We start from the raw sequence: 27,941 nt of genomic DNA, 5'->3' as shown, positions 1-27,941 counted from the left end.
TTTCCTTCTAGTTTTCAAGATCTTGCTTTCTTTCAGCACTTGCTTGAAGGCTGATTCCCATGCCGTCCGCCATAAATGCAGCAGTGGCTCAGCAGACAGCTGCTGGGTCAGTTCCCAGCACTACTGTTACCACTACAGCTGAAGGTACAGGTGGGGGCACAGGGGGGATTTATTCTGCCATTATAAGTCGCAACCAGCCCATTATCAAAGTAAAGGAAAAGACCTATGAAGAGCTTCACAAGAAGTGCCTGGAGAAAAACATTCTCTATGAGGATCCTGATTTCCCACCTAATGAGAGTTCCCTCTTCTACAGCCAGAAAATCCCCATCAAGTTTGAATGGAAAAGACCACGTGTAAGTAACACATTTGCTGATAATTTTTTGTTTTCTGTAAATTGTTCACCACAAACATGCATTCTTCTTGCAGAAGGAGTTGGGGGGAGAATAAGATGGAAGTGTGTTTGCTTAGAGCTCTCCTGGAAGATAACTAGCTAGGCTCTAGAAGCTCAGCAAGTATACACACTTCTGTATTTATGGCCAAAATACAATAAAAACAAAAAATAGAAGGAAGTATGTAGAAGTATGGAACTTAATTTTATTCTTACATGACCTGATAGGAATTTTCTCATCTGACAAAAAAATTGTTGTTCTGCAGCATAGTCCTGGGTTTGCTGAGGCTTAGTGTTTCAACAGTACTTCATTTCACTTACAACTTGTCTTTCGCATTCTGTTTTCCTAATCTGTGAAAATAAAAGGACAGACAATACTCCAAAACATGCTTTTATTCAGTTGTTAGTTCTCCACATTGCTTAATAGACTTGGAAAGGTTGGTTAGCTTTTTATCTGCTTGCCAAGAGTATGGGTGTTGCAATCACTATGAGGACAGACTCCTGCTTACAAACCCTCCTTCCTTTTAGTGTCTTGTGGCCATTCCTGAGCCAGCTGCCTTCTTTACCACACATGGAAGAATAATTCTTCAATTTATAACTGATGCCCCTGTCCTACTGCAGGGCTAGTTTTCCTCTTTCTCTGTCATTCCTGCTGGGCATCTGCTGTTTTCTAGCAAGCCAGCCCTGGGATGTCCCCTTGTCCCCTGCCTGACAAGAATGTGGTTCTGAGGAGCTTTCCAGAAGCCACACCTCTCCAACACTGAAATCTGTGCTTCAGGGACAGAGTTAGCAGAGAGAGATAATACCGACTACAGGAACATAAGTAAATAGCAAAAGACCAGGCGCTCTAGTGGGTGGCTGTTACACAAGGAGAGGCAGGCTGTATGCTGCCCTCACAGCAGCATGAGGGGCATCTGCACTGTCACGTGGCAGGGTGCAGCTTCATGCCTTCATCACCATCACCGCAGCTGCATCAGCTCCTGGAAATGGGTGTGAATGAGCTAAATGCAGCAGTGATCAGTCATCTTAAAAGGGTGGGATTTCCCATATTTCTACAGGGAGGAATGCAGTATGGCAGTATAGTGGATGGGTACCAGCACCCTAGGGCAAACAGTCTACAAGTGTGAATATGAAAATATCAAAATATCAAAAACGCAATGCACCATCACCTTTGACTAATATAAATGAGCATGTGCAGATCAAGCCTGTTTTTTTAGAAGGGTTCAGACTTCAGGACCTCTATCCCAAAGGTATTTCTTTAGGCCAGTTATTAACAATGAAGTTTTCTCATCCATACTTACTATTCACATAGCTACAACACATCTGAGACTGCGTAAAACTCAAAATACAATCTAATTACCAAAACCAAAGCTATCTTTGTTTTTGCAACACAAGAGTCAGGCAAATGATGTATCCGTGCCACCAGTCACAGGTTGGAGCAGATGCAGGGACTCCAGAAAGAAGGGGGTCATGGCCTGCTGAGTGCTAGCATGCTATGGGTCACAGAACCACTCGGTCCTGACCCTGACGTGGGTGGCTACCCTGCCTGGGGCCCACTGGACCTTGGTGGTTGAGATGCCTGTGCCTTCCATTGCAAATGTGTTTCTTTTAAAGCCACCCTGTAATTCAGGACAATGCTGGGACCCAGCAGGTCCCCAAAGAGGGAAGAGCTGCATGTGATGCTTGCTTCTTTTACAATGGACCCATACCATGAGTGCAAAATGAAATTTCTCTTGAGACCTGATGCAAGTGACCTATATATGCAGATCTCAGATTGACACAAGACTTTGCTTTATTGGACTTCGAAACTGAAGAATGTATCACTGGCAGCAGGGCATGTCTGATAATATTCCACACAGGAATAGACATGACAGGCATATTAAAGAACATCGTAGACTCAAAACATTACATGTTTTATAATACCATAAAGATATGGATAACTTTTGTTCTTGTCAAATTGTAATGGCATTTTTTGGCAAAGAAAGTGGCTAGTTTATAAACTGTAGTCTTATAAAGTGGTAATTTGAAATTGGTTTGAAGTTCACATTGAATTTGAGAACATATTCTAAAAGAAAACAAAATACCAGACCATTTAGAAAGTCCCGAGAGAATATCCTAATACTAGCTTCACTCTAAATCCTTTCCCTATAGTGTATTGCATATGTCACTTACTCCCAGAAATAGCAAATTAACATGTGGTCCATGTGATATAAGATCTTGTTTGAAACAGAGAGCTGGGAAAGAAGTGATCTGTTCCTCACTGCCTCTGGCTTCCTCTGTCACCTTAGCCATGCCATGCAACCAATTTATATACAACTTCTCTCCCAACCAAAAAGATTAACGTAGGAGAATGTTAATATCCATGAAAGAGTGATGCTGGTAGTAAATGAGCATTATTTTCCATGACACGAATCCACATGGGATTGTTGAATGAAAGTTTCTCCAGAATTTCCAAGTATTTTTCAAGGAATCACAGTCAGTCTAAAGGGCGCGTATCTGCCATTCACAAACACCGTAACCAAGCACTGGTAGCAGTGATGTTCCTCAGCTGAACGGCATGGCTGAGCATGCTGTTCTCATCATTACGTACTAACACAAAGAATGCCTGCTGCTGCTTCTGGGATTTGGGCAGGACCCCACAGCAGGGATAAGATCCCCCTGGAGCTACCCCCCTGCTATCCTGCATCTGACCCTGCTGGCTCTTCCCTTCACAGTTGGGGCTCCCCAGGGGCCAGCTCCTCTGCCACCGCCTCCCAGAGCGATTGGGCACGGAGGTCACAAGGAGTGTGACTGTCAAAAGGACGTCTGCCACACAGGGCAGCTATGAAGCCTGCTGCGGGGGTGGCAAAGAGGCCTCCGTAATTCTATACTGTGATGGCCATGCCACCACCTGAACATGAAGAGAGGACCTCGCAAGCACAGCTCGGGCAAAAGCCAAGCAACAGCTGTGGCAGCCTTGTCCTGCTGCGCTGCAGGCCCTGTGCACGGAGGGAATCGGCTCTCCAGCCCAGAGCAACCAGAGGAGGCTTCAATGCCTTATCTGACCAGGCTGCTGAGGTGTACAGTATGGTTTATCAGCTGGTAGTGGTGACAAGGGGATCTGGAAGAGTTTGTTTAATGTTACATTGAACTAGGTCACAGGGAAGCATAGGTTTCCTGTCATAAAATGAGATCGCTAACAGCTCCTAGGTAGATGTCCTGCTTTCCTCTGGAAATTTCACATTAGCTCTGGGAGATGAGGACACTGCTACCACAAAACAACGACAGTGTTTATTACCACCAAGGCAGGACTTTCAGATGAGGGGAATCCAACTCTGGAACTCTACAACCAGTTTGGTGTCTGACAAGGGTGGGCTCTGCCTTGAGGCCTGAAGTGCAGCCATGTCATGGCAAACAAGGTCTGGACCATAAGGGGCCAAGGGAAAAGCAGCAGCCTACGAACTCTGGCCAAGAAGATTCTTCCTCTGCTTGATGGGATGGGTTTAGGGAATTTACTTAGAAAACCGTAGTCTATTACAAGCATTTTTTAAAGGAATAAATGCCTTTTACTGCAACAGTATAACCTGACTGCAGGACTTTTCCTGACAGAGAAGAAAAGCTAAGGAAGATATAACAGAAGTCAGATGCCATTTTCAGTTGCATGCTGCCTCTGTGTTTTCCATTGCTCTCTTCCAACTAGCATATAAGTACTCTGTCCAGAAAACAGCATGCACTATGGATGGTTTTTCCTTGAGTTCTGTCTCTGTTGCTGCAACACTCACTCCGGCTCTTTGTAATGAAACTACAATACAAACTGAATCAACACAACAAATATAAAAGGTCCATTGGACAGTACCCAAGGCAGTCTGAGTCACACTGATCAGAGGAGACTCTTTCTAGATGAATTATGGCATCAGTGAGGTGCATTCTATTGGAATTCTCTGTGGTAACTTGACCTCGGAGATGAGGAGCAACCTGTTGCTCAGCCAGGAAGACTGGAAGATCACATGAATTAACTGCATCTTAAACACCAGGTTGTCTTGCTCTGCTGACTGTTTCTCATCAGCCTTGGAAGATGTTGAAACCTTTCCCTGCAACCTTGTCTGTACTCAGCACAACTAGCACAGGCGGAGATGAAGCAGAGTAATACAATATTGAAAGCATATCTACAGTGTACTAAATGCATCTAGCCACCGTGAAAAAAATGCAAGAAAAGCATTTTGGTCATGCCTAAAATCAGTCCATATGGCAAATGTATGATTCCCTCTGTTGTATTCCTTTACAGATCATCCTCCAAAGCAAATGAGCTCAAGATGTAATAAATTGCACTGAGTAGCAATTAATCAATGTACATTTAATATTTGAAAACAATTAAGCATCATCTAACTACTTTAATCTAAAATACAGCATGCTGAATTCCAGAGCTGGTTATTTTAGTAGTAGCAGGGTCAGGATGTAAACGCAGCAATGGTGGAGGGAAAAAAATCCCAAAGCCTGATATCTCACAGCTAGTTTTCAAGACAGCACCATGACAATGTGAGGAAGCTAGTGGGTGGAGAACAGCATGAAGTTATCTCAAACAGCTGCCTTGACAGAACTGGACCTCAGAACAGCTGACTGAGGCTTGAAATAACAGGACAATCCCTTCATTCCCTTCCACAGGGAGAGTAAGGCAATTGCTGCAGGGAGCCGGAAGAGATGGTCTCTATCTGGCTCTATGACTAATCCAAATAGTTACATCAAAGCAACCCTGCTGAACACTGCAATGGAGCAAAAAGTGGGTCAAAGCCAAGTGAAACTATTAGACCTGAAACATGAGTCTGGGAAAATCCAGGGCTACCCTGATGACGTGGGAAAATGCTTCAGTACACAGAGGTAGCATCAGCCACCTGTACAGTCAATTTTTCCACTCACACAAGCAATTATCAGTTGTATTCTCATTCTCCTTCCCACTCCAACCCTGTGATCTTCCAGCAAAATGGGTTCTTGGACTATGTCTTCTTCCCCATTTGCAGCTGCTCAGAAAACTAGTCCTCAGATTGCAATATCATTCTTTTCTTACCCTCACAAGAGATGGTCCAAAAGTTAGGTATCTTCCTTTTCTTCCCAAAACCAAGCATTTGAGTGTGAGGGATGGGATAAAGCAGAGACATTAGAGATAGATTGTTTTTATTTCCCCCTGTAGGACAGATTATACCTACTTCTTTCCTTGCCTTTCCAAACCCTGTGGGGGTTTTCATCCCATTTGGGAACCAACGATGTAGTGAATATGGAAAAGGTTCTGTGCAAACACTGCAATAGTCCCACCTCCATTTGCTGGTACTTCCTACATAGTTCTTCCCTCTGCTGCCTGAAACCTGGAATATTCAGATTCTAAAATATTTCATTAGTGAAGCTCTACAGATGAAACTCTGAAAGAGATTTTCATACCCACGAACTGTCTTACAGAAAAACCATTATCCTAAAACAGCCTTTATTTCTGTGGAAAACAGGCATCCCAATGCATGCTTTTTCTTCTCAAAAATCTGCTTATATTTTACAGGAAATCTGTGAGAATCCACGATTTATTATTGGTGGAGCTAACAGAACAGATATCTGCCAAGGAGAATTAGGTATGAAATTGTTACTTCTTCCCTGCACTTTTTAGTCTGCATCAGAGTTTAACTCTCACTTAATTTACTTTTGCTTCCAAGGTGACATTTTAAATTCTCTCAGTATAATACTACACATGTACTCTTTCTCTATAGCAAAATGGTGATATCTGCCTACTACCAGTCTAGGGAAGAACTTTGAGCAAACAACTCTGCTTTTCATCAACTAATATCATGACTGTGTTACAAAGTACCACCTGGCAAAACTTGGTCTTTCTCTCAAGCATAGAGGATGAACAAAATAAGTCAAGATAAGAGATAAGGAGTTACCTGACTTGGATTAAAATCTCATCAGCTACCATTGTATTGTTTCAGATATTTAGTCTTGTTATTTTCAAACAGGAGCTTCTGGAGGTCTTCAGCTAAGTGTGTCTTGTAGTCAAGGACAACCCCTATACTGAAGAACTTAAGCTCAGAAGCTCAAAAATACTTTGATATATAAAGCCACTACTTAGGTACAAGTGACACCTCTGCGACTGTCATCCACATGGCGCTTACCTGCGCTGCTTTGGAAAGTCATTCCCCTCTCAGCTTTTCCATGTCTTTCACGGTTTTATAACATCTCCCATGACTGTCTTCCTATTATGTATTAATCTTTCCATTCTATTTAACAGGTGTATGTAGCCAATAGTGCCAACAAGCACTTCCACAGCATAAATAAATAAGTGGTCAAGTACTGCAAAACACATTGAGAACAGCCCTTTACTGAAAGGCCATGGCATGCTGTACTAAGAATTAATGTATCACTTTGCAGTATCTCAGCTTTTCCCTCTGATTCTAGCTGCTCTGTCCCTTAATTTTGTCTGCTGCTTCCTCTTGTTTACAGGTGACTGCTGGTTCCTGGCTGCCATTGCTTGTCTGACACTGAATAAAAAACTGCTCTGCAGAGTTATACCTCATGACCAGTCCTTTATACAAAACTATGCTGGCATCTTTCACTTTCAGGTGAGTCCCTTCATCTAGCAGTAAGCAGATGTAATTATATTCAAAGCTCAGTTCTTAGCACCCTGTTCCCTTTCCTTTCTCCACTCTGTGGAAGTGTGAGCAAGAGCAGAGAAGGAATAAGGATCAAATTCCCTCACCCTAAACTCTTCCAGCAGGGCAGTCACAGAAGGGCAATTAGGGAGCATTAACCCACCAACGAAGCATGTGCAGATCAGCATGGTCTGTGTGTAAGGGAAAGCAACAGGTGCTCGGTCCTGCCTCGCTGCTCTGATGCAGTACTACAGCCAACACAAAGACACTGGTTGGCAAGAGCAACTATTTTTAGACCCACAAGCAGCTGGTCTCTGTCAAAAACAAGTTCTTGAAGAACTGATTTTTTTTTTTTCCAGAAAAGAATGGCTGCTCTGCGTATTCCCCATGGTTCTCTTAAGAGACTCCCTTAAGATGGATGCATTGCCCTAGGTACTTCATTATGGCTGCCTCCCTCCCCATGTCATTGCTTTTTGGTCCTGTACTGCAGAACCTGGCAGTACAGGTTCACCCCAGCCGCAGGCCTTTCCCATGCTTGTCCAAAATCCAGGTGGCTGCAGGAGCACCGGGTAAACCTGAAGGACTTGAGATTCAGCATAAACCAGAGCAGCTTTTCAGCCAGCTTTCCCCCTCTCTGCACGGAATGAACCCAGAGGTTTTTCTGTTTGCCTTCATTCAGTTTTGGCGCTATGGAGACTGGGTGGATGTTGTCATCGATGACTGCCTACCCACATACAACAACCAGCTGGTCTTCACCAAGTCCTCCCAGCGCAACGAGTTCTGGAGCGCTCTCCTGGAAAAGGCTTATGCAAAGTAAGAACCACCTGCTGCACCATGCCACACTCCCTGTGGTTGGGGAGGTGGTTAAACTCATGTATAGGACTTGTCACATACACATAGAGAAGCTCTGTATATACCACTGCTTTTTTGCATAGAGTCTAGTGGATCAGAATTAGGGATGGGGTAAAGCATATTTTCAGGGTATTCATTCAGAAGCCTACATTTTATTTTCAACATCTTTTTTGTTTATTTGCAGGTGGCATTTCTTAAAACTATAAATTTAAGGGTTAGCAAACAGATTCATTTAGTATATGTATATATATTTATCCATACACACAGTAGATAAATATATTACATATAAGAGGAAAAAATATATAGTATATATATGTACATATCTTTATCTATGTAAAAGAAACTCTTGCTATTCTTTTCTCATTCCAAGACTCCACGGGTCCTACGAAGCTTTGAAAGGAGGCAACACCACAGAGGCCATGGAGGACTTCACTGGAGGAGTGACAGAGTTCTATGAGATAAAGGATGCTCCTAAAGATATCTATAAAATCATGAAACATGCCATTGCCAGAGGATCCCTCATGGCCAGCTCCATTGATGTGAGTCCATATAAACTTTACAGATAAGCCTTAAGATATGGCAAAAATCTCCATTTGTAATCAAATATATACCAACTTTTGGAACAGCTTGGTTTAGTCCACATAAGCAAACATCCATTTGTAGGAGATAGGGCAGCCTGCACTAAACACTTATCATTAGAGAATGGCAAGCACCAAAAGGGAAGTGAACAGAAGCAGAAGAGGGAGGTCAGGAGAAGGGGTCCAGTCAACAAAACCAGCACCCCCCTCTCAGTGCCTTCACCTCAAGTAAAAAGAGGTTAGTAGGGGGGTGCTGCAACTTGACTGAGATGCAAATCTTCATGTCAAAGATGCTCAAAGTGTCCAAATGCTTAGGAAGCTAATCCCTTGATTCCCAACATAGCCTTAGATCGTCTATATTCACTGTGGTTAACTTAGAAGTGAAAGTAAAAAACCACTAGTTTCAATAACTAGTGTGACATAGCAATAAAAGCAGGAGAACAACCAGTGATACCAACCTCTGTAGATGAGTATGGACCATCTAGAAGAGATACGAGAAGAAAAGCTATCTAGTTTTTTTTTTAAAAAAAAAAATGAACAAACAAAAAACACTCCTCTTTCTTGTATTATTTCTCTTTGCTCTCCATGCCTCCTCTTTCCACAATGAACTTTTCTCCTATTCTGTGTCTCAGGATAACTTAGGCTTTTCCTATGGATCAGCTCCTCGAAGTGACATTGGCGAACTGATTGCTCGAATGGTGAAGAATCTAGAAAATGCACAGATGTCTCACCCCACTGTGGACTACCAGGGGACAGATGAAAGGCCAGCCTGGGTTTGTACATTTCTAGTAGTAATTTCACAGCACTTTTATTTACAGAACAGTTAGAGAAACATTTCACTTACAATTTTAAATCCTTATTTCACTTCACTGAATTATCCCAACAGTAAAGATCTGTTCTTTTGAATGCTATGTGACATACATGTTTAAGGACTTCAGTCCTTCCAAGTGTATCCATCACTGATATGCCTATCTAGAGGGCTTTGCTGATACTGAGGCAAAGGGCTGCTGACTTTTGGTACAGGCTTCTAATTTCCAGAGCTTACTTGTACAGTAGAAATGAAAGCAGAGTCACATAAAATACGTCTAAGTTCCACACTTGTTATTAAGTTTAGTAACAGGAAATGATTAATGCATTTTAGCAAGTCCCTCACTTATGGAGGATGTAAAGAGTGAGAGAATTAAAATATTAGGATGGAACAAGTTCCCAGAGTGCGTGGGTTTTTTTGAGAAAGAAATTAATAGCAAGCTCTGTATAGCTCTCACTCCAGGCACAAAAGGTCTTGGTGAACTTACTTTGAAACAAAGGACTATGGAACACTGCCCACAAATGGAGGGGAGTCTGCTCTTGGGGTGGACTTGGAGTGAGTGAACACTCAGAGATAGGTGGAGAGCTCCTATTAGATTACTGCCTTTATGATCCTAATTTTAAAAGCACAACAAGGAAAAGGAAAAAATATGTCTAATTTGGTGTGTGCTATGAAAAAAACTGGTATGCTCAAGTTGCTGTGTATCTAGAAAAATAAAAGGAGGGCTGTTAAAAACACTAGAGAAAAACCCCATATCTTAACTTAAAACTTAAAAGCTTCCAAATCTGTAAATGAACACATCACTGTCCCCTTCTCTCTACCAGACAGTTGTCATACCTTGCCTTTTAGGGAGCTGTGGGGGGACAGAAATTACTTCTCTCACTTTACGGAGAAAAAAAACACCAAAAAAGCGTATTACATTTCTAAAACTTTTGATTATGTAAACTCTTCTGCATTTGCAGCAGAAGTAGCCATTTTTTCCGCTTTAGTCATCCATATTTAGTCTTCCTGAAAGACTGAAATGATGTAATTCTTTGGGAAAGCCCAGCTTGGTTGTCTTTTCTTTTGCACGCATGACTGTCCAAATCACCCATGTTCTGAGGGGAATTTCCCCCTCGGTGACTGTCTAGTGATGGAACGTTACAAAACTCTTTTTATAGTTGCTGTGCCAGCAACTGTTTTGCTGCTGGTTGTTACACTCCTGAGCCATCACTAGAAAATATCATGGCTCTTGATGGAAAGAGGCAGACAATGCAGACCTCAGAAGCACTCCAGAGAAGTGGATCAGGGTTCCAGCAACAGAAAATAATATTCTTAAATAGAAAAGAGTGAAAGGGGTTCTGCTAAGTAATGAAAGTGACAACATGAGAAGAAATTAAGAAAAATGGAAATAGATAGGAGGTAATAGACGGGAAGAGTATAGAATCTAGAGCAAGATAAAAGAAACAAGAGCAGAAAGGAAATAATGGAAAATAACTGTGACAGCCAGGAAGTATTTGGATGAGATTCCTCCCTGCGCAACTTGAGAATGTAACTGTGTGACCTTACTAATTCTCCATTTCCAGCCCTGACTTTCTCATGTCCTCAGATGCATCAAAAAACAAATGGAAGAGTTATTGGCAGGGCCTCACAGTCACTTCTCTGTGAGGGAATGAATGAAGGGAAATTTCACATGTGGTCCAGGTGCACTTAGTGTAGCCTTCCTTTCCCACTATTCTTAGTGATTTCTCCTGCAAGGATACTGAACTATCTAAACCTGCCACCCTGCTCTCAATTCTTTATCTCCCACGTAAGTAGTATTTTCAGACTTATAAATAAAAATGCATCACTTACAGTAACAGTTGATTACCAAGACATCAAATGTATTTATATCTGCTGAAGAAAGCTACACCCTTCCTGTGTGCCAGCTGAAAAAATTACAGTCACAGAGATTATGCAATAAAATATAAATCTCCACAGGAGATATATATATATATATATATTTAATAGTGTAATTTAGTAAAAACAGTATGAAAGTTTTGTTTTTTTTTAACATTGTTGTGATAACATCGCAGCAGTGTGTTAAGATGAAAGTGTCCTAATACATGTTGAGCTGCTCTAAGTTCCAGTTTAATCTGCAATAACCTTACTCAGCCATACAAGAACATACTATTCCAGGCTGAACAGTCCTACTAATAGAAAATTTAATCATTTTGATTAGGTATGCTATATACTAGCATGTTCTGAGTGAAAAAAAAAAAGGCAAACTACACAAAGGGGAAAAGGTAAGTCACAAAATGTCTTCTACAATGAATATTATTAACTTTTTGCTCTTTAAATTAATTCTTCACTCCTTTTTAATCAATAATGTTAATTCTGTGGACACTAAGCTTGGTCACCTTGATAAATGGGCAAAAGGGAACAAGACAAAAAAAAAAAAAAGACCTTATCACCCAAACAGCATCATCCTCCCTCCTGCCTCAGAGCAGCTGGCTGAGCTTCACGTGCCTTTCACAAATTTTTATCCTGTATCTAACAGACCATAGTGCCAATGCAGTATGAAACCCGGATGTCTTGTGGGCTGGTCAAAGGTCATGCCTACTCTGTCACGGCTGTGGAAGAGGTATGTACAGTCCCTTTCTTCCTACTGTGGGGACCTGTGGTCTAGAATGGCCTAGCATCATGCACACTGGCAAAGTTGTGGATTGGGGGGCAAAAAAAGAGAGGAGGGGGAGATGAATTATGACGGAAAGAAATCTAATAATTAAATAAAAGAGCAGCTTTGTGGAGAAACAAACCCAAGTTTTGGCTTTCTTTGTAAATGGGTGTTCCTCCGTGGTCTGCATGGGCAAAGGTGGCCACAGCTGGCCACCTCCTGGTCTTACAGTCTTCCTGCACTCACTCAAGTCAGGTCAGGCTGGGTGATGGCCTTGAAAATCACCATCACTTGGGGAGCTGGTATCAGGGATGTGTCAGACAGAGCATTTCCTTTTTGAGCCTATTTCTCACAAAATAATTCAGCTGATTTTTGTTGCCTTCTCTTTCAATTAGACAACATTTAAAGGGGAAAAAATACGCCTGGTAAGGTTGAGAAACCCCTGGGGACAGGTGGAATGGAATGGACCTTGGAGTGATAAGTGAGTAAGAAGTATCCAGCAGCTTCATTTGATTTAAAAAAAATAAATAAATAATGCAGCTTCATTTGCCCTTAGACAGCTTGTGCATGGTCCTAGCATTTAACAATGAGGTATTTAAATGGTCTTTTCTGGCATTTTGAAGAACATCATATTTCACTGCTTAGATAAAGCTGTAGAAAGCAAAGCATACCTAGAAAAGATGTTGAGAGAAGGGGATTTAACCAATGGAAAGCCAGTCTAATGATACATTTAGTCTGTTTTTACTGTCTAGCAAGGTCAGCAATGTTCACATTCAAAACAAGAATTTAAAGTAGAAGAATCTTTCAAGTTATGGAAAAACTGGGTGAAGCAAGATGTCAGCACATGAGCATGTTTGGATGAAGCTTCTCATCATGTTTTGCAAAAAGGAATTTCAGTAGCTACTCTGGCAATGATAGTTTGCAAGCACTTCTGTCTTTATGCTAAATAAAATAAAAGATTTCTGAGAGCTGCTAGTAGGAAGTCTGAAGTGAAGGTGGAAAGGAGCAGAGCAATTCCTTCTCCGTTTGAGCATGTGGAGAGGATAGCATTGAGAACAAATGGTTGCAGATCTCTCAAAGGAATTTTTTTTGTCAATTTAGAATGACAACACTTGAATTTCAACAGAGACTTACAGTAAAGAGCAGAAATTTTTAGAAAAAATTGTGTATTGCAAAAGTGTAATGTAGCTTGTTTACTCCTTTGAAGATCGGAAGAGTGGAACTTCATTAATGAAGCAGAGAAAATCCGTTTGCAACACAAGATCGCGGAGGATGGGGAGTTCTGGTGAGAATATCAGTCAAAAAAAGTGTGTTTCTCTAGATGTGCAACTACAGCAAAAATGAATCATACTGCACTACTTAAGTGTGTTAAAACAATTACAGTAATCTGTTTCCCCTCATATTTCCAAATAACCCCTGCTCTGCAATCTCCATCTCCCACCAGGGTTTATTGAGTCCTACCAGCACAGTCCCTCTAGTTATCCCACACTTGACAAACTCTCTATCCTTCTTCCTATGCACCATCCTCTCATTTTGGTGTCCCCCATTTTGGAGCTGTACCTGTGTTAATTGACCAACAGGTCAAACGCGTTAGGAAATCACAGAGCTCCCATGTCAAACTTGCCCTAATGGGGACAGTAATGTGGGTCACTCTCCACCACCTCTCCAGGAGCAGTATATCTTTCAGTTAACCACCCACCACGTACATTCATTCAGATTCATCTTCCCCTCCATTCCTCCAGGATATCTTTCGAAGATTTCATGAGGCATTTCACAAAACTTGAGATCTGTAACCTCACACCTGATACTCTGGAAGCTGATAAACTCCAGACCTGGACTGTGTCAGTCAACGAAGGGCGCTGGGTGAGAGGCTGCTCAGCTGGAGGCTGCCGCAATTATCCAGGTGAGCAATGAGTCTTAATAGATATCACCACTTTGACAGGGACTATATTACATCCCACAGGCTACATCAGTGCTCAGCCATAGGAAATCTTTGATTCCTCAATAGATGAGCCAAGTGATTTTCCATGTGGAAATCTTCTGTTATCATGTTTGTTACAGTACCTCATAAACCCAAACAGGCAGGTCTGGCAAAGATAAATCATTGTTCAAATACTTCGCAGTGCCTCAGGTAAGAGATATCAATTTCACTCTATCAGCTTGATTTCACTTGGGAAATCCACGGATAAATTATGCCAGCTTTCAGTTCTTTGTATGTTTGTCAGTTGCTAATTGTTCATTTTAAATCTTCCTTATAACTACGTAAAACTGAAACACATGAAAATAAATAAATACTTACAAATAAAAACCCAATTTTATCCTTTCCCTCAGGAACCACAGACAGGGAATGGAGAAGTTCTCTTTGGTCATAAGTATTGTTAGAAAACTGAAGCTTTACATGTTTGCTTGGGGTTGTTGGTGGCATTTCACAGATACATTTTGGACCAATCCCCAGTATCGTTTGAAGCTCCTGGAGGAAGATGACGATCCTGAGGATGAAGAGGTTATCTGCAGCTTCCTTGTTGCACTGATGCAGAAAAACAGGAGGAAAGAACGCAAGCTGGGAGCCAACCTGTACACCATTGGCTTTGCCATCTATGAGGTACCAGCTCTAGACTTGGTTCTTAGCATCAGGTCCCCAATTTTGGCAGTATGCATTTACCAAGAGTCACTGAATTGTTCGTCCTGACAACATGAATTGCAATTTTTACTTTGCAAGGAAATGAATGGAAAAGAATAAGGAAATTCAAGGCTTTATAATCATTTAGCCCACAGTAACCTCAGGGTTTACCCTATCTATAAGTAACACACTTTTAAAGGCTTTTATAGTGACTTAAAGCCAGATTTTAACATTTTTTTCCCATATATCCTTCAATCTCCCATTCATCCATGCTGAAACTAAACATTCCAATGGTAGAATCGTGTAAAAAGGGAAACATATCCAAGACAAAGGTAGTGATCAACACCTGTCCCCCTAGTGACTTCAGGAAGAAGTCAATTTGCTCGGTCCCTTGCACAGGCATATTTACTTCAAGTCTTAATGGATCTCATATAGATCCTAAGAAATCTGGAAAGGAAAATAAATTGATTAGAATATTTATATAACTTGGAGCATTTTCATTACTGGCTGCATCCCCAGAAATCTATGTGAAAACCCTTCTATATGATCTATAAGCAAGTGGGCTCACCTAATACCTCTGTTTCTTCTCTTTGTTTCTCCCTTAGGTGCCCAAAGAGGTATGAGCTGAATAGGAACTGGCTGACTTCTTGGGGTGTTCTCACAGCTAGAGTTACTGTTCTGCCTGTCTGTAAGCCAGTAGGAAAATGTCTGGTCAAGTTTTTTTTTTTTCAAGGATGTTACAGAAGTGAAACCACTAAGCTTTCTGCTTTGAGTGTTTAGTAATATTTTGTAAGTCATTTTGAATTCCTTCTCACTCACACCCTCTTTACACCTGCACCTTTTACTCAGTCCTTCTTTTCTATTCTATGTGAGGCCTAGCCACAGCTTTCAGAGTTGGTTGGTGAACCTGAACTGCACGAAGCAGCATCAGCTAGCACTTAGACATTACACCCAATGCAGAAGACCCTTAAACCGTTTCTGTTTCCTCCTGCAAATAATGCCAGCTGCCCTAGAGTTTGCTCTACAGTCTCAGAACTTGTTTGGAAAACAAATGGTATTTTCAGCCATTGAAGAAAATGCATTGTAAGTGCACAGATGGAGTTGTCCTGATCCTGCCAGTAGCTGAATCATTGGCACCACAAGTTCTGCAAATAAGCTCACGTGAAGGCTGTGTTACCTGAAAAATGTAAAGTTGACAATGTAAATGGTGCGTTTGCAGACTTATTTTAAAGGTAGTTATTTCTGCAGAAGACAACTAGTATGTGTTTTTAGCCCACAATTCTTGACTTCATATTTGAATGAATACCTTTCATGAACTATCTTTAGCAAAAAAAAAAAAAAAAAAAAGCTTCTGCTGCTGAATTTGTGTTTTCTGTCCTGACCATGTGCTACTTGCATGAGGAGCCACCTGGTAAATGGGTAAGACGACATGCTAATTCCTTTGTTCTGCAGATGCATGGCACTAAGCACCACTTGCAAAAGGATTTTTTCCTCTACAATGCCTCCAAAGCTAGAAGTAAGACCTACATAAACATGCGAGAAATCTCTGAGCGCTTCCGGCTGCCTCCCAGCGAGTACGTTGTCATACCATCAACATACGAACCCCACCAGGAGGGAGAATTCATCCTGAGGGTTTTCTCAGAGAAAAGAAGTCTTTCAGAGTAAGTCGCAGATCTACTTATCTGTCTCTAAAGGTAGAGGTGAGCTCACTAGTCTGTTATTTTCCCAGTCTGCAACACCCTACTCTTCATTTTCTTAACCCCATTAGAAACTCCAAGCTGTGAACTTACTTCCACAAGTTTACCTTACAGTTTAACAAGAACCTGTTTAGAATTGTCTGTGGGTAAGCTTGCTACTTGCAGGATATCCTTTGTAAACATACCCTCCACCATTTTTATAATGAAAACAAACAAGTTTGTTATTTACTGCTCTGTGTCATGAACAGAATACAGGAATATGTAGTTATTCCTTTTACATCCTGCTCTTCAACTAGTTTTCCAGAGCTCAAACTGCAGCCAGTATCACTTCACTTAGGCCATAAAGCCTCTGTTTTACTCCCAGCTGTTGACATTCAGTGTTGTGAAGGCTCTAAGAGGAATAAACCAGGCAGCAGTGCTCCTGGCAGCAGTACTTGGGATGCTCAGCTCAAACTGGGGAAGTTACATCCAGAGTCTGCTGCTGTAATGCTCGGAAACCAACCTATACCACTGCTGTTTGGAAAGTTCAAGTGGCTGCTTACTAACCAGATAAACAAACACTGTTTTGAACAGCCACTTGCCTGATTTATTTACTTTCTGCTTTCTTCAAGGGAGGTTGAAAACATGATTGAGGCAGACCGTCCATCAGTAAGTACTGTCCTGTGCCTCTTTTGTGTGAATAGAGGGGAGGGAGGGAAGGAGCATCACATTTAAGGAAACCTATAGCAGGAAACCATTTACAACTACATGACAGCTCCTTTAACATAAATTCTCACATTTTCTCATCAAGATACTCCTAATAACACTTGACATTATATGCTACTTTCTGATTCAGACAGACCAAAATCTTTTTGCCAGATTTGAAATCTGCCCCTGGCATGAAGGTGTAGCATACTAAACCTTGCCTTTGCCTCCATCATTTGAGAGTATTCAGGTACTGGGGGAGGCCTAGCTCTGGGATTTTTTGTTTGTTTCGTTGTGAAATTAGCATCTCATCTAATAAAGAAAATAATGTCTTATTTTGAAGAACAAGCTTTCTGGAAAGGGATCCTAATGATACTGTGATTCAAACTATAATCCATGAGAAACTAACTCTTTGGCCTGGGGTTTGACACATCTGTACGGGAATAAATTAGAGCATACAGTACATTTAGATTTGGGGAGCTGGGGTGGGGGGGAGGGGAGAAATGTCCTTGCGCAGAACTGAGCTTCATCAAACCTTGCTCAGAAGTGTTTCTCTTCTGTTTGCTGTCATGATAACAGAATAGCTGTCCATATCTGGTGGAATTTAATTGCCACTTCACATTGATTTGTGGGCACAGAAGTCCAATTTCCACTGACTGATTGGGAAAAAGAAAAGGAATAGTCAGAGATAAAGATACAGCAGAGATTTCATTCAAGTATACAGAGCCCCAGACAAGACGGGCCACCATTTTGATCTGTTTTCCTTAATTTCTCTCCTTCAGTATGCAATTTCTTTACGGGTGTATTTTCCCTTCCTTTTGAAACCTGTGTGAATATAGGAACTAGATAGAAAAGAGCAGCTTCTTTTCTCTTTCCCTTTCTCACACTTATTTTCCCATTTCTACAGTTATACTTTCTTTTTTCTATCTCTGAATAATGTGGCTAAAATCTGTAATTCTGTTTAAAAAAAATTATTGTGTTTTTGTTCAAACAGAAGAAGAAAAAAGGCAAGGTGAGTACTTGTGCAATTTGCTGAATGGCAACAAGGCAAAAAGCATGTGCAATGCATGCAGCAGAGTTCCTCCATATCATTAGTGAATTCTCTGCATCTAGAAACAGATCTAGTTAGTCAGCTAATTATCTAGTTAGCACTGAGTAAGAGGAAATTTTCAGGGAGCAAAGATTTTGTCTTCCTACACTAAAATCTGATGAAATACAGCTATAGCATCAGGTACCTCTCTCACTCAAGGAGGGGGCAAAGCCATAACAAAACTTGTTCAGTTTTAAAAGCTTGAACCTCTGAGTTGCTCAAATGATCCTCCCGCCTGCCCCTCCACAGGCACCTCTTTCTGGTGAAATGCACCCCTTCTCCAGACACATGCCCTCACATTCACTTTCCATTGCCCAGTGCATCTACTCCTCTTTCCTAAGTTTCTGTTCAGCAGAGTTCAGGATTCTCCTTTCAAGTCTATGCAGTATATTTAGCAACCGAAAACCATACTCTGAGGTTCCAAGGAATATTATCAGCCAGAGGAAGGGTACAAAAAGACCCACAAGGGAAACATTTTGAAGATGAATGTGGTTGACTCCAATTTGGATTCTTCTTTCATATATACCCCAAAATTGTCCACAAATCAACATAAATCAGATCACCATATAAAATTATGTTTCCTACAAGGACCTTGAAAATCTAACCAGACATGTTAATCTCAAGAGAGGTTGATTGCAATTAATACTCTAGGATAACACGTTCACATCCGGTAGCAGCTTGCTTTGCTTTAAATACAGTAAAACAGAACAATTGCATGTGGCTCCTTAGGGTTGAATGCCTCAAGAATTAAAAGAGAAATAACATATGCTTCACATAATTAACAAGCTCCTACACAAATACACATTCTTCATGCTGGATGTGGATTCTGTTCTTCTTTCAGTGCTACTGTCCTTCATAGAGAAGGGAAAATTCAGATGAATTGAGAATCAGTGAGACAATATCTATACATTTTTTTAAAACAACATTTAAAGTGTTAGCGCATTTCTGAACAGGAAAGCAAAGAAGCCAAAAATTGCACAAAGACTTCTGTAGATTTGTTTTTGGCATGAGAAGAACAGTAACTTCAGAAATTCCTCTTTTCTTTTTTCTTTCCCAGATCTGTCTGCATGTACTTTACCACAAAATGGGTGTCCCCAAATACTTTCCCTACTACTGTTTCTTGTGTAATTTCCACTTCTCTTTTACTGTCTTCCTTCTTCTAGCCTATCATCTTTGTTTCTGACAGAGCAAACAGCAATAAGGAGCTGACAACAGATGAAGACGCTGGCAAAGATGGTGACAAAACCCACGTAGATGAGAAAAAGGTTTCTGCAGCAACTGGCAAGGCTGGGGAGCTTGGTCTGGCTAGCATGAAAGAGTGGCTGTGGGAAACACAGGAATTGAGCAAAGAAGCGTCTTTAGATACCCAACAGCATTTCCTCAAATCTCAACATAACTTACATCTGTTTTAGGTGGATCTAATGAGCATGAGCAGAGGCTATCCCTTCAGTTATTTAGTGCTTACACTAACACTGTAATAACATAATATTGAAAACAGCCCCTGGTTGTTCTCTTATACAGGGATCCTGACTGTGAGAGACCTCTTCCCTGCAAGCAGCATAGTTCAATCCACTGCTGCTCAGCCCCCCAAACCAGTACCCACTTTATATAGGGCACACATGCAAATAGCACCAGAGGGGCTTCAGGAGCTCCTGGAAGTGATCAAAACTTCTTCCCATTACAAGTTACATAGCCCTATACCAGTCCTTGTTACCCAGAGGACAATAGGCTGAGTAACCCCAGGTGCTCCTGCACTCTTTCCTCTCATGACCAGAGAGGAGAAAATCAGGACAGTGAAGTCAGAATGTCTGCTTGCCGAAAATGGGTGAGAGGCCCGAGATGCAACATCAGATCCTGCACCCAAGCTCGTGGTTTTTGGAGGCATTGCTTGCATGTCTGTTTGCAAAGTGGGAACCAATCTTAACTTGCCTTTGTGTTCAGACACAGGAAAATAAGGACTAAGCCAAGAACTTAATTTTGCTACACACAAGGTAATATTGCAGGGAAAAGCATATAGATAGTTCCTTTTCCAGTACACTAGAGAGTGTACATCTCTGAGTGCAGGCCTGGACTTTGCATGTGTCTGAGAAAAAGGAAAACAATGAGTGTGAAATTATTGCACGTGATGCGTCTCTAGAAAGGGTCCTCCACATTATAAAGTGCTCTCAAGCCCCTGAGTCCCTCTGGACCATTCATAGGCTACATGGCAGCCATGGAACATGTTTTCCTCTTCTGCTCCAAATTTCTGCTTTGCAATGTTTCGAAACAAAAATTAGAAAATAAACATCCATCAGTGAAAGTAAACATTTAGGCTTATTTCAAGAGAAATGAGAGCAATGAGATGAAGCTAACAATGCAGCAGTCTTGCCAGAGAGTACATTTAACAAAAAGGGGAAAGGACCAGAAGGGAGACCTGTTCCTCTGAACAGTTCCAGCATCACTTAGAGGCTTGTTTGTGTGAGGGGGGAGTGAGACATCCAGCTCTTAGATACCTTCATTTTCCTGCTGGGCTAAGGTTGAATGTTTTCTTTGCTTTTATCTTGTCAGCGTCCTTCAGCAAAAGCTCGTGAAGAGAATGAAGAGGAAAAACAGTTTAGGAATATTTTCCAACAGATTGCAGGAGATGTGAGTATGCTACCAATTTCTACCTCTGCCTGCAGAGCAGCATAGCCACAACAGAAACTAGAACAACTTCACAGATTCAAGACACTTTAAAATTTATCTCAATTTCTTTTGAGATCTAAAGCTAAGCAAAAGTAAATCAAAATTGAATTAAGCATACAGCTATCCTCATATGTACATCTAACTTATTCTTCTAATTGTGTACACGGGAGCCTTATTTAAATTCAGGTTTTTATTTCTATAACTACTGCATGAGGCTATTCGGGATTTCTCCAGCAATTTTGCATAGCATGTGAAGTTATAAATACAGTGCTGTCCAGTATACACTTAGCTAAGGAAGTCGAAAGTAGACACAGATCAAAAAGCTACATAAATCAAGAGGGGTTACAGAGACTTTCACATTTTGCTGCTTGGCTCACAGTGACTTTAAATTACTGGTTGTTCTTCCACTTGCAGTTTAATAAACACTGCACAGTAACTTCAGACCTGCTTTGTACTGAAGATGTAGCTGCAAAGATTTGGACTGCTGCTTATACAAACCTGGAATGCTCTCTATTTTGAGGCACACACCACACTTAAAAGTGACCTGAGACTTCATACTTTTAGCATATCCATCCATAGAATGATTTTTGTAATAAGGAATGTTGTAATTAATGGTTTTCTCCCCCCATTTCCTACCAGGACATGGAAATCAATGCTGAAGAGCTCAGGAATGTTCTAAATAATGTCGTAAAAAAACGTGAGTTTTAACATGTTTTTCAGTAACCCCAGACAAAGAAATCTGTGATATTATGTATCCCTCCTCCTCTGAGTTGCACTCCCAAAATTCCTTATGGTTGCAAATTCACAAATTTCCTAGTTTCACTTCTATTCACTTCTGAGACTTTACCTAGCAACATTTTAATAGAGATACTATCTATGACCGATCAAGTACCGATAATGCATTAATGAACAGAAGTTAATTGGAAGCACCACGCATGATAATATAGCATTTCTAAAAGTCTGCAAATGGCATTAAAAACGATTTCTAGTGGAGAGGTGGACCTTTCTCCCCGATTATCAAACTTCATCTGTCATTCATAAACAGTAATGTTACTTGGGGCCTTTTCAGATTCCTTTCTCACTCGTTTCTTGCTAAATGAAGCAAGCAGATTTGGTTTCTACTTGGAGTAGAGTCCCACCTAAAAGGATTAGAAGCACTTGCTGACTTGCATGATTTGTTTTTATCTGGGATTATTTATTTCAGATAAGGACCTAAAGACAGAAGGATTTGAACTGGAATCCTGCCGCAGCATGATTGCTTTAATGGATGTATCCTTTGCCGGTGACAAAGGATTGCTTGATACCACACTAGTCCATCTGAGTTTTACTTTCCCCCACCACACGCAACAGATTGTTTTTGAATCAAATGCAACTTAGTAAACTGGAAAGCAGAACAGTACATCATAGTCCAGGTTCAGATAACACAGCATTCCCAGTGTGGCACATCTTAATTGCAGTCTTCTTAACACTAGAGTAACAAAAATAGACCAAAATACAGAATTACAGCATAAGTAGTTCAGTATAACAACTTTCCTTTAACCCATCTCAACATAACTGCTGTTCTTGCCAACAAGCTTAGTGTATTTCTCTCTTACCTTTAAGTTTTTAAATGTATTACATATTGCACTGTATACTTAGTATGCAAAGCATATTGAAAGCGTCTCAGAGTAAGTACAATAAAGCATACAAAAAGATGCCACATAGGGTTATCTCCAACATATCACTCAGTTTTCCTATTTGACATAACGTAGGGTTTTGAGAGAACTTAAGCACATTCAAACCAAACCGGACCAAAATTATAAATACAACCTAGAGCCATAATAGTTGGAGGCTAAACACATTTTGGCAAATTCAACATTTTGCCTGCTCCTCAATTTGTTCAAGCGAGGCAGAAAGGCTTCGCTCTAGGATGAAGCTCAGATATCATAAAAAATACTGAGGAAACTTCACCAGTATAAGCACTTGAAAGAGCCCTATAAAACATCCCGCTCTTATGTACTTTATAACAGCTCCAGGAGCAAGCCTCTTTCCTGTTTTAGAGGTTTGCTTCTACTCAAGGAGATAGTGTCTCACAATCCTGAAACAACACGCAATTCATGGTAATTAAAGTGTTCATAAATACTTTGCTGCACTCTCCGACCAGCTCTCAGTACTGAGGAAATTCTGAACTAGGTTTTCACATTCATCCCCTCTCACCAGGAGCTGCAGACTTATTTCATTTTCCCTTTAAAATACTGTTGTTGTTTTTTGTTGTTGTTACCTGAATGCTTGCATCGCAGACAGACGGCTCAGGGAAGATAAACTTTGATGAGTTTCGACATCTCTGGGACAAGATTAAAAGCTGGCAGGTATTGCTGGTATTCACAGCGATGTTCTTCAGAGCTTCTGCAGTGTAAAAGCTTGTGTAGGAAAACCAGATCCCTCTACATACACCACAACAACAATGAAAAATATAATATTCAAAAAATTGCAAATTAGCTTTTAAGGAGAAAATTAATGTCTTTCTTCATCTTACTCTCAGCCTAAGAAAATTTCTGAGGTTCCAGCTTTCCTGTAAAGATTTCACCCCATGAGAATAGCAGAGAGACACAAGGTGGAGGAGGAAGATAGGAACTAGAATCAGACATTGCAAATAACTTAATTAGGACAATCAAGAGAGAGGATTAACAGCATAAACTCAAGCCAAGAAAGGAGGGTCTCTAGAGGACAGCATTTTGTTTCTCACAGCACAGATCTAATTTATATGTTGGTAATTAGAGGACTGCTTAGCAGCAGCAGCTGCAAAAATGAGGCAAATGGCAAAACCTTCAAGTGCCTGAGGATACCACCCACATCAATTGGTATGTTCAACAAAAGAACAAGCTTTTTATTTCTGCTGTGTATTTATTTTTATTTTTTTTCCAGAAAATTTTCAAGCGTTATGACACAGATCATTCGGGAACTATTAACAGCTATGAGATGCGCAATGCAGTCAAGGATGCAGGTACTTCCCCCAGTGTCCAATGCTCAACAATCAAAGAAACTTTATTTTGCTTGTTGTATCACAGGCTGAAATCAGGAACACAGTGCAGCGTTTAAAGAGGACCCTAGAGAAATTTAAAAATCCTTTTTTTCCCCAACAGAGTTTCTCAAGTATCCAAACTGCAAGTCTTGTATGTCTCACCAACTAAACAGATTTTGAATGTTTCAGTGAATAATACATGATTATCTCAGTCTCACAAATCGTCAAATCCAAAGAAGTACCAAGCTAGCATTCACATTTGCCCAGTTTTACCCTTTTATTGAGTGCAATGTTTGATTACACAGCACAATGTTTGTCCAACTGCCCTAGCAGCACACAGGAGATGCAACAGGGAGTCCAGCTGCACCCAGCTGTTGACAGATGCACCTGTAATCATTCACTCACCCACCTAACCTTCCCACTTGCTCTCACATAAGCTGTGGATTCTTTATTTTTGTGTAAGTAACAATCAAAGAACAGTGGAAAATTTTCATCCCAATTGTACAGAAAACCGAGACAGAGCAGGTCAATGTCCAAGCTTGTCTTAGAGGCATTTGGATGGACATTTCTTGGTTTCAGTTCATGTTTCTTTGCAACTAAGCCACCTGGACTCAGTCTCCTCTCATGCATGTGCAGCACAAAAAAAAAAAAAAAAAAAAAGTATTTTTGTAGAAGTTGCTGCTAATGAAACTCACCCTGCAGAGACTTCCAACATTTTTTGCTTCTCTGGACAGCAGGCTTCCCCAGCAAATATCTTTAGCAACAGCTTTTTCTCTAAAGGAGTGAGATGACTTCTTCACTCAGAAAAATCTGGAGTTTTATTATAAACATAAATGGGATGATTTCAGTGACACTTCTTCACTGGTATCTTGATACATCAGTTACCAGTTCATCAAGGAATAAAAATTGATGGCTGTATGTACTTTATAAAACATCAGTGATTCAGTTCTTTGTTAAGGACAAAACTACATCTGGATTTGGCCTCTTGCTACAGTAGAAATATGGGTCATTTTTATTTTCCAGTTACTATTTTCACCAGGAAAGTTATCAGTGTTTTATATATACATATATATACACATAATAAATATAAATAAGTAAATTTATACTTAGATAAAAATATAAATAAAATAAGTATATATATATATTTAAATACCTCCTGACTTGACTTCAGAACTAAGAACACATTTCACTATAAAATTTCTTGGTCTCAGCCTTTCAGCATACAGACTGCACATGACCTTGTATTTAGCCATCAACCATCAGTACTCAAATCATTAAATATGCTTTAGGAAGCTAGGCTGCATATTGCAGCAGTCAGTGCCACAATTCAATAACACCAAGATGAGGAGTTAGAACCTTATCCTATTTTTTGACCATTGTGTAATTGTGTTTTCATAGCAACTTCCTCATACATTTCTGTTTCTCAGTTTTTGTTGCTTCACTCTCACCAGACTAACTGAAGTTGTGAACTCCTCAGCGTACACTTCTATTTACAGCATGAGCTAACGTATATGCTACCAGAACTCCCAAACAGTAATGTCAAAATGTTACTTCTGTTTTAAGAAGGCAGCTCAACACAGGGTAGCCCCTTGTAGCTTTACTTAATATCCTCTAGCTTGAGCCCAGCCTGGCCCTGGGAAGCACTTATGGCCAAACCTTTCCTCTGGGACTGACTGGCACTGGCGCTTCCCCTCAGCTGTGGCCCAGCTGTGCCCCATTTCTGCTCTTCTGCAGGATTTCGGCTGAACAACCAGCTCTACGACATCATTACAATGCGCTACGCCGACAAGAACATGAACATAGATTTTGACAGCTTCATCTGCTGCTTCGTGCGACTGGATGCTATGTTCAGTGAGTGGCTGCCCCCATTTTACTGCATTGTTCCCTCCCCCATCCTCAAAATGCAGTCATACTCAAAGCAAACTTTATTTAAACCACTATTGCCTACAAATAGTTTTAATAATTTAAGATATATGCTTAGGGAATCAAAGATATGACAGTCATCCTGCACACAAAAGATAATAAGCCATTACATTTCTCCTTGTACAAGCTAAGGAAAAGCATAGCAGAAACACTTGCTGACCAAGTAAGTAAATATCTGCACAAGTTTGCATAACACAGCAGTAATACGATTTGGTTTGCTATGTGGGATCTTCTTTACACTTTGTCTGCACAGTAATTTAATCTATTCTGTATATTTTTCTTCCACTGTTTTAGGGGCATTCCACGCCTTTGATAAAGATGGAGATGGAATCATTAAGCTCAATGTGCTGGAGGTAAACTGCTTTATGCCAGTATTTCTAACACATCACTATACTAAATTTTAGTTGTATTATTCACTGTACACATCCTCAAGGGAGGCTATGCAAGTTGGACTGAAATTGTCATCCAAGTCAGTAAGAGTCCACAAAGCCTCCTCAAATTTTTGCTGTTGATTTTACCCAGAAAAAGTCTGTATACATGATCTGCCAGCAACAGCTGCTGTGTAAGACTCCAGCTGGTGCTGTAGGGCACAGCTGTAGACTTTTCATATCATTTTAAAGTGTTTCAAAGCAACTTTGAGTGATTTTTATGAGGCAGTTTAAATTAAACACACTTTATTTTAAAGGCATTAGCTGATAACGGGGGTCAACATAGTTCCTTACCTTTTTTAAATCTTATACAGAAGACTTAGAAAGTTTTAACAAAAAATCATGTTTTCTGCTAAGGAGAACACACACACGCAAAAAAATTACTTTTTGCAAGAAAAGGAGGAATAGGAGAAAAAGGCCTTAGACAAAATTCTCCACTGCCACTATGCTTCATACTAAATGTTAGCAAGTAGCTGCCTTCCAGCTACAGAGGTTATGGCACTTCAATAGTAGTGGCATGATCTTAAATTTATTCCCAGCATTGGCTCACGTGTTCAAGTTGTACATCGCCTTGCCCAAGGGGCTGCACTGATCAGGGTGTCTGAGAAGGGACTCAAGCCTCAAATGCTGTCAGTCCCTCAGCACAGGATGTGCCTGCACACAGCGAGGAGCTGCAAGGTGTCTTAGATCCCAGTCTTTACTATACAAAGTTCAGCTGCTCCAGGAACACGGCCCATAGTTAGGCAGCTGCTCCTTTGCTTTCCCTCTCCCCTTCCCACAGAATGTACAGACTTCAGCTGTAATTCCCATTCAGCAATCAGCCCTGATAATAACAGAAATCCTGCTGTCCAGAAGCACAGCAAATTTGAGGACTAGAGGAGGGAGGGGCACAGAGATGCAATACAGAAGAGTGTGGACACTATTTGTACATACAAGTTAGTGTGGGAAGAGCATAAGTAAGAGGATCACAGCCTTGAAGAAGCAGTGAACCATGGGCAAATTAGTACATCTAAAGCTGTTCCTTGCTCATTGATGTGCAGCACATTTCAAGTCATGAAAAGGGCAGACAGAGGGAGAATTGCCCTCCCTGCTTCATCTCCCCTTCTTTGCCCCCACCTCCCCACTAAGTCCTGCCTGATCTTTAATTCCTTTACTTCTAACTCTCCTTCCAGTGGCTGCAGCTCACCATGTACGCCTAACACCAGAGCCCTCTGCCACCTTCATCAAGAACACGCTCAAGACTTCTCTTTAAGTAATGAGCTCCATTCATCCTCAAGTGCAAATGAGCATTTCACAATATATATGTGCTTCACTCACCGAGATAAATGGCACATGAAAGAATCCCTTGGAAAAGAGACAGCTGTACTCCAGTAGACAAGTTCTCATAGTCTGTAACTACTTTTGTAGTATCTCTGTGACATTTTACTTTGGGCAGCAAGGATTAATTTATTAATGACTGTGTTAAGATGTTTCTGCCTGGTAAAGACATGGAGCATGAACCATTACTCTGCTTATGCTGACAATTGGAATCCAAGTCTTCCCTCAAGTCAATGCGAGTCAGGCAGAACTGGGACTGTATCTGAACTGCGAACGTCAGAGATGTTTACTACCACCTCGGAATTAGTCATTAACTCTTTGTTCTGATTTTGGTACTCTCATTTTAGCGTTTTCATAATGTGAAGTATTTCACATGAGATTGTGCTAACTGCATTAATATTACGCATCCTAATAATGTATGTCATTGTAGCCATGCAGGTTGGTTCTCTGCTGTGCTAGAAACGTGGAAGTCAGGCACAACAGACTGCACCATCTAGGTATGTCTTGGTCTAATGCCTCAGTAAAAGTGGCAGAACAAAGCAATTTGTCTCAAACATTTTCAGTATCCCCATGCAATCTGTTAATGCACTGGATAGTTTTACTTTTTCATCGTAACTGCATTCTCTGTAAAATTGAGAAAGTGATGTTCCC

At 40.8% G+C, this 27,941-nt stretch overlaps 1 protein-coding gene across 1 annotated transcript; it reads left to right on the top strand.

Moving 5' to 3' along the window:
* The first annotated feature begins 59 nt into the window (after positions 1-59).
* On the top strand, positions 60-27,172 carry CAPN3 (calpain 3). The gene is made up of 24 exons (XM_035539644.1): positions 60-353; positions 5,910-5,979; positions 6,845-6,963; positions 7,673-7,806; positions 8,216-8,384; positions 9,056-9,196; positions 11,750-11,833; positions 12,262-12,347; positions 13,074-13,151; positions 13,609-13,769; positions 14,299-14,468; positions 15,092-15,103; positions 15,939-16,147; positions 16,795-16,831; positions 17,862-17,879; positions 19,121-19,222; positions 20,505-20,582; positions 21,261-21,318; positions 21,826-21,890; positions 22,901-22,969; positions 23,526-23,604; positions 25,357-25,473; positions 25,840-25,898; positions 27,146-27,172. The coding sequence occupies exons 1-24, from the start codon at positions 60-62 to the stop codon at positions 27,170-27,172; spliced, it is 2,436 nt and encodes an 811-aa protein (XP_035395537.1).
* The last annotated feature ends 769 nt before the right edge of the window (positions 27,173-27,941 follow it).

This window comes from Cygnus atratus, chromosome 5, assembly GCF_013377495.2.
Source record: "Cygnus atratus isolate AKBS03 ecotype Queensland, Australia chromosome 5, CAtr_DNAZoo_HiC_assembly, whole genome shotgun sequence".
Taxonomy (NCBI): domain Eukaryota; kingdom Metazoa; phylum Chordata; class Aves; order Anseriformes; family Anatidae; genus Cygnus; species Cygnus atratus.
Note: the sequence above shows the minus strand (reverse complement) of the source record. Positions and strands in the feature narration are given on the sequence as shown.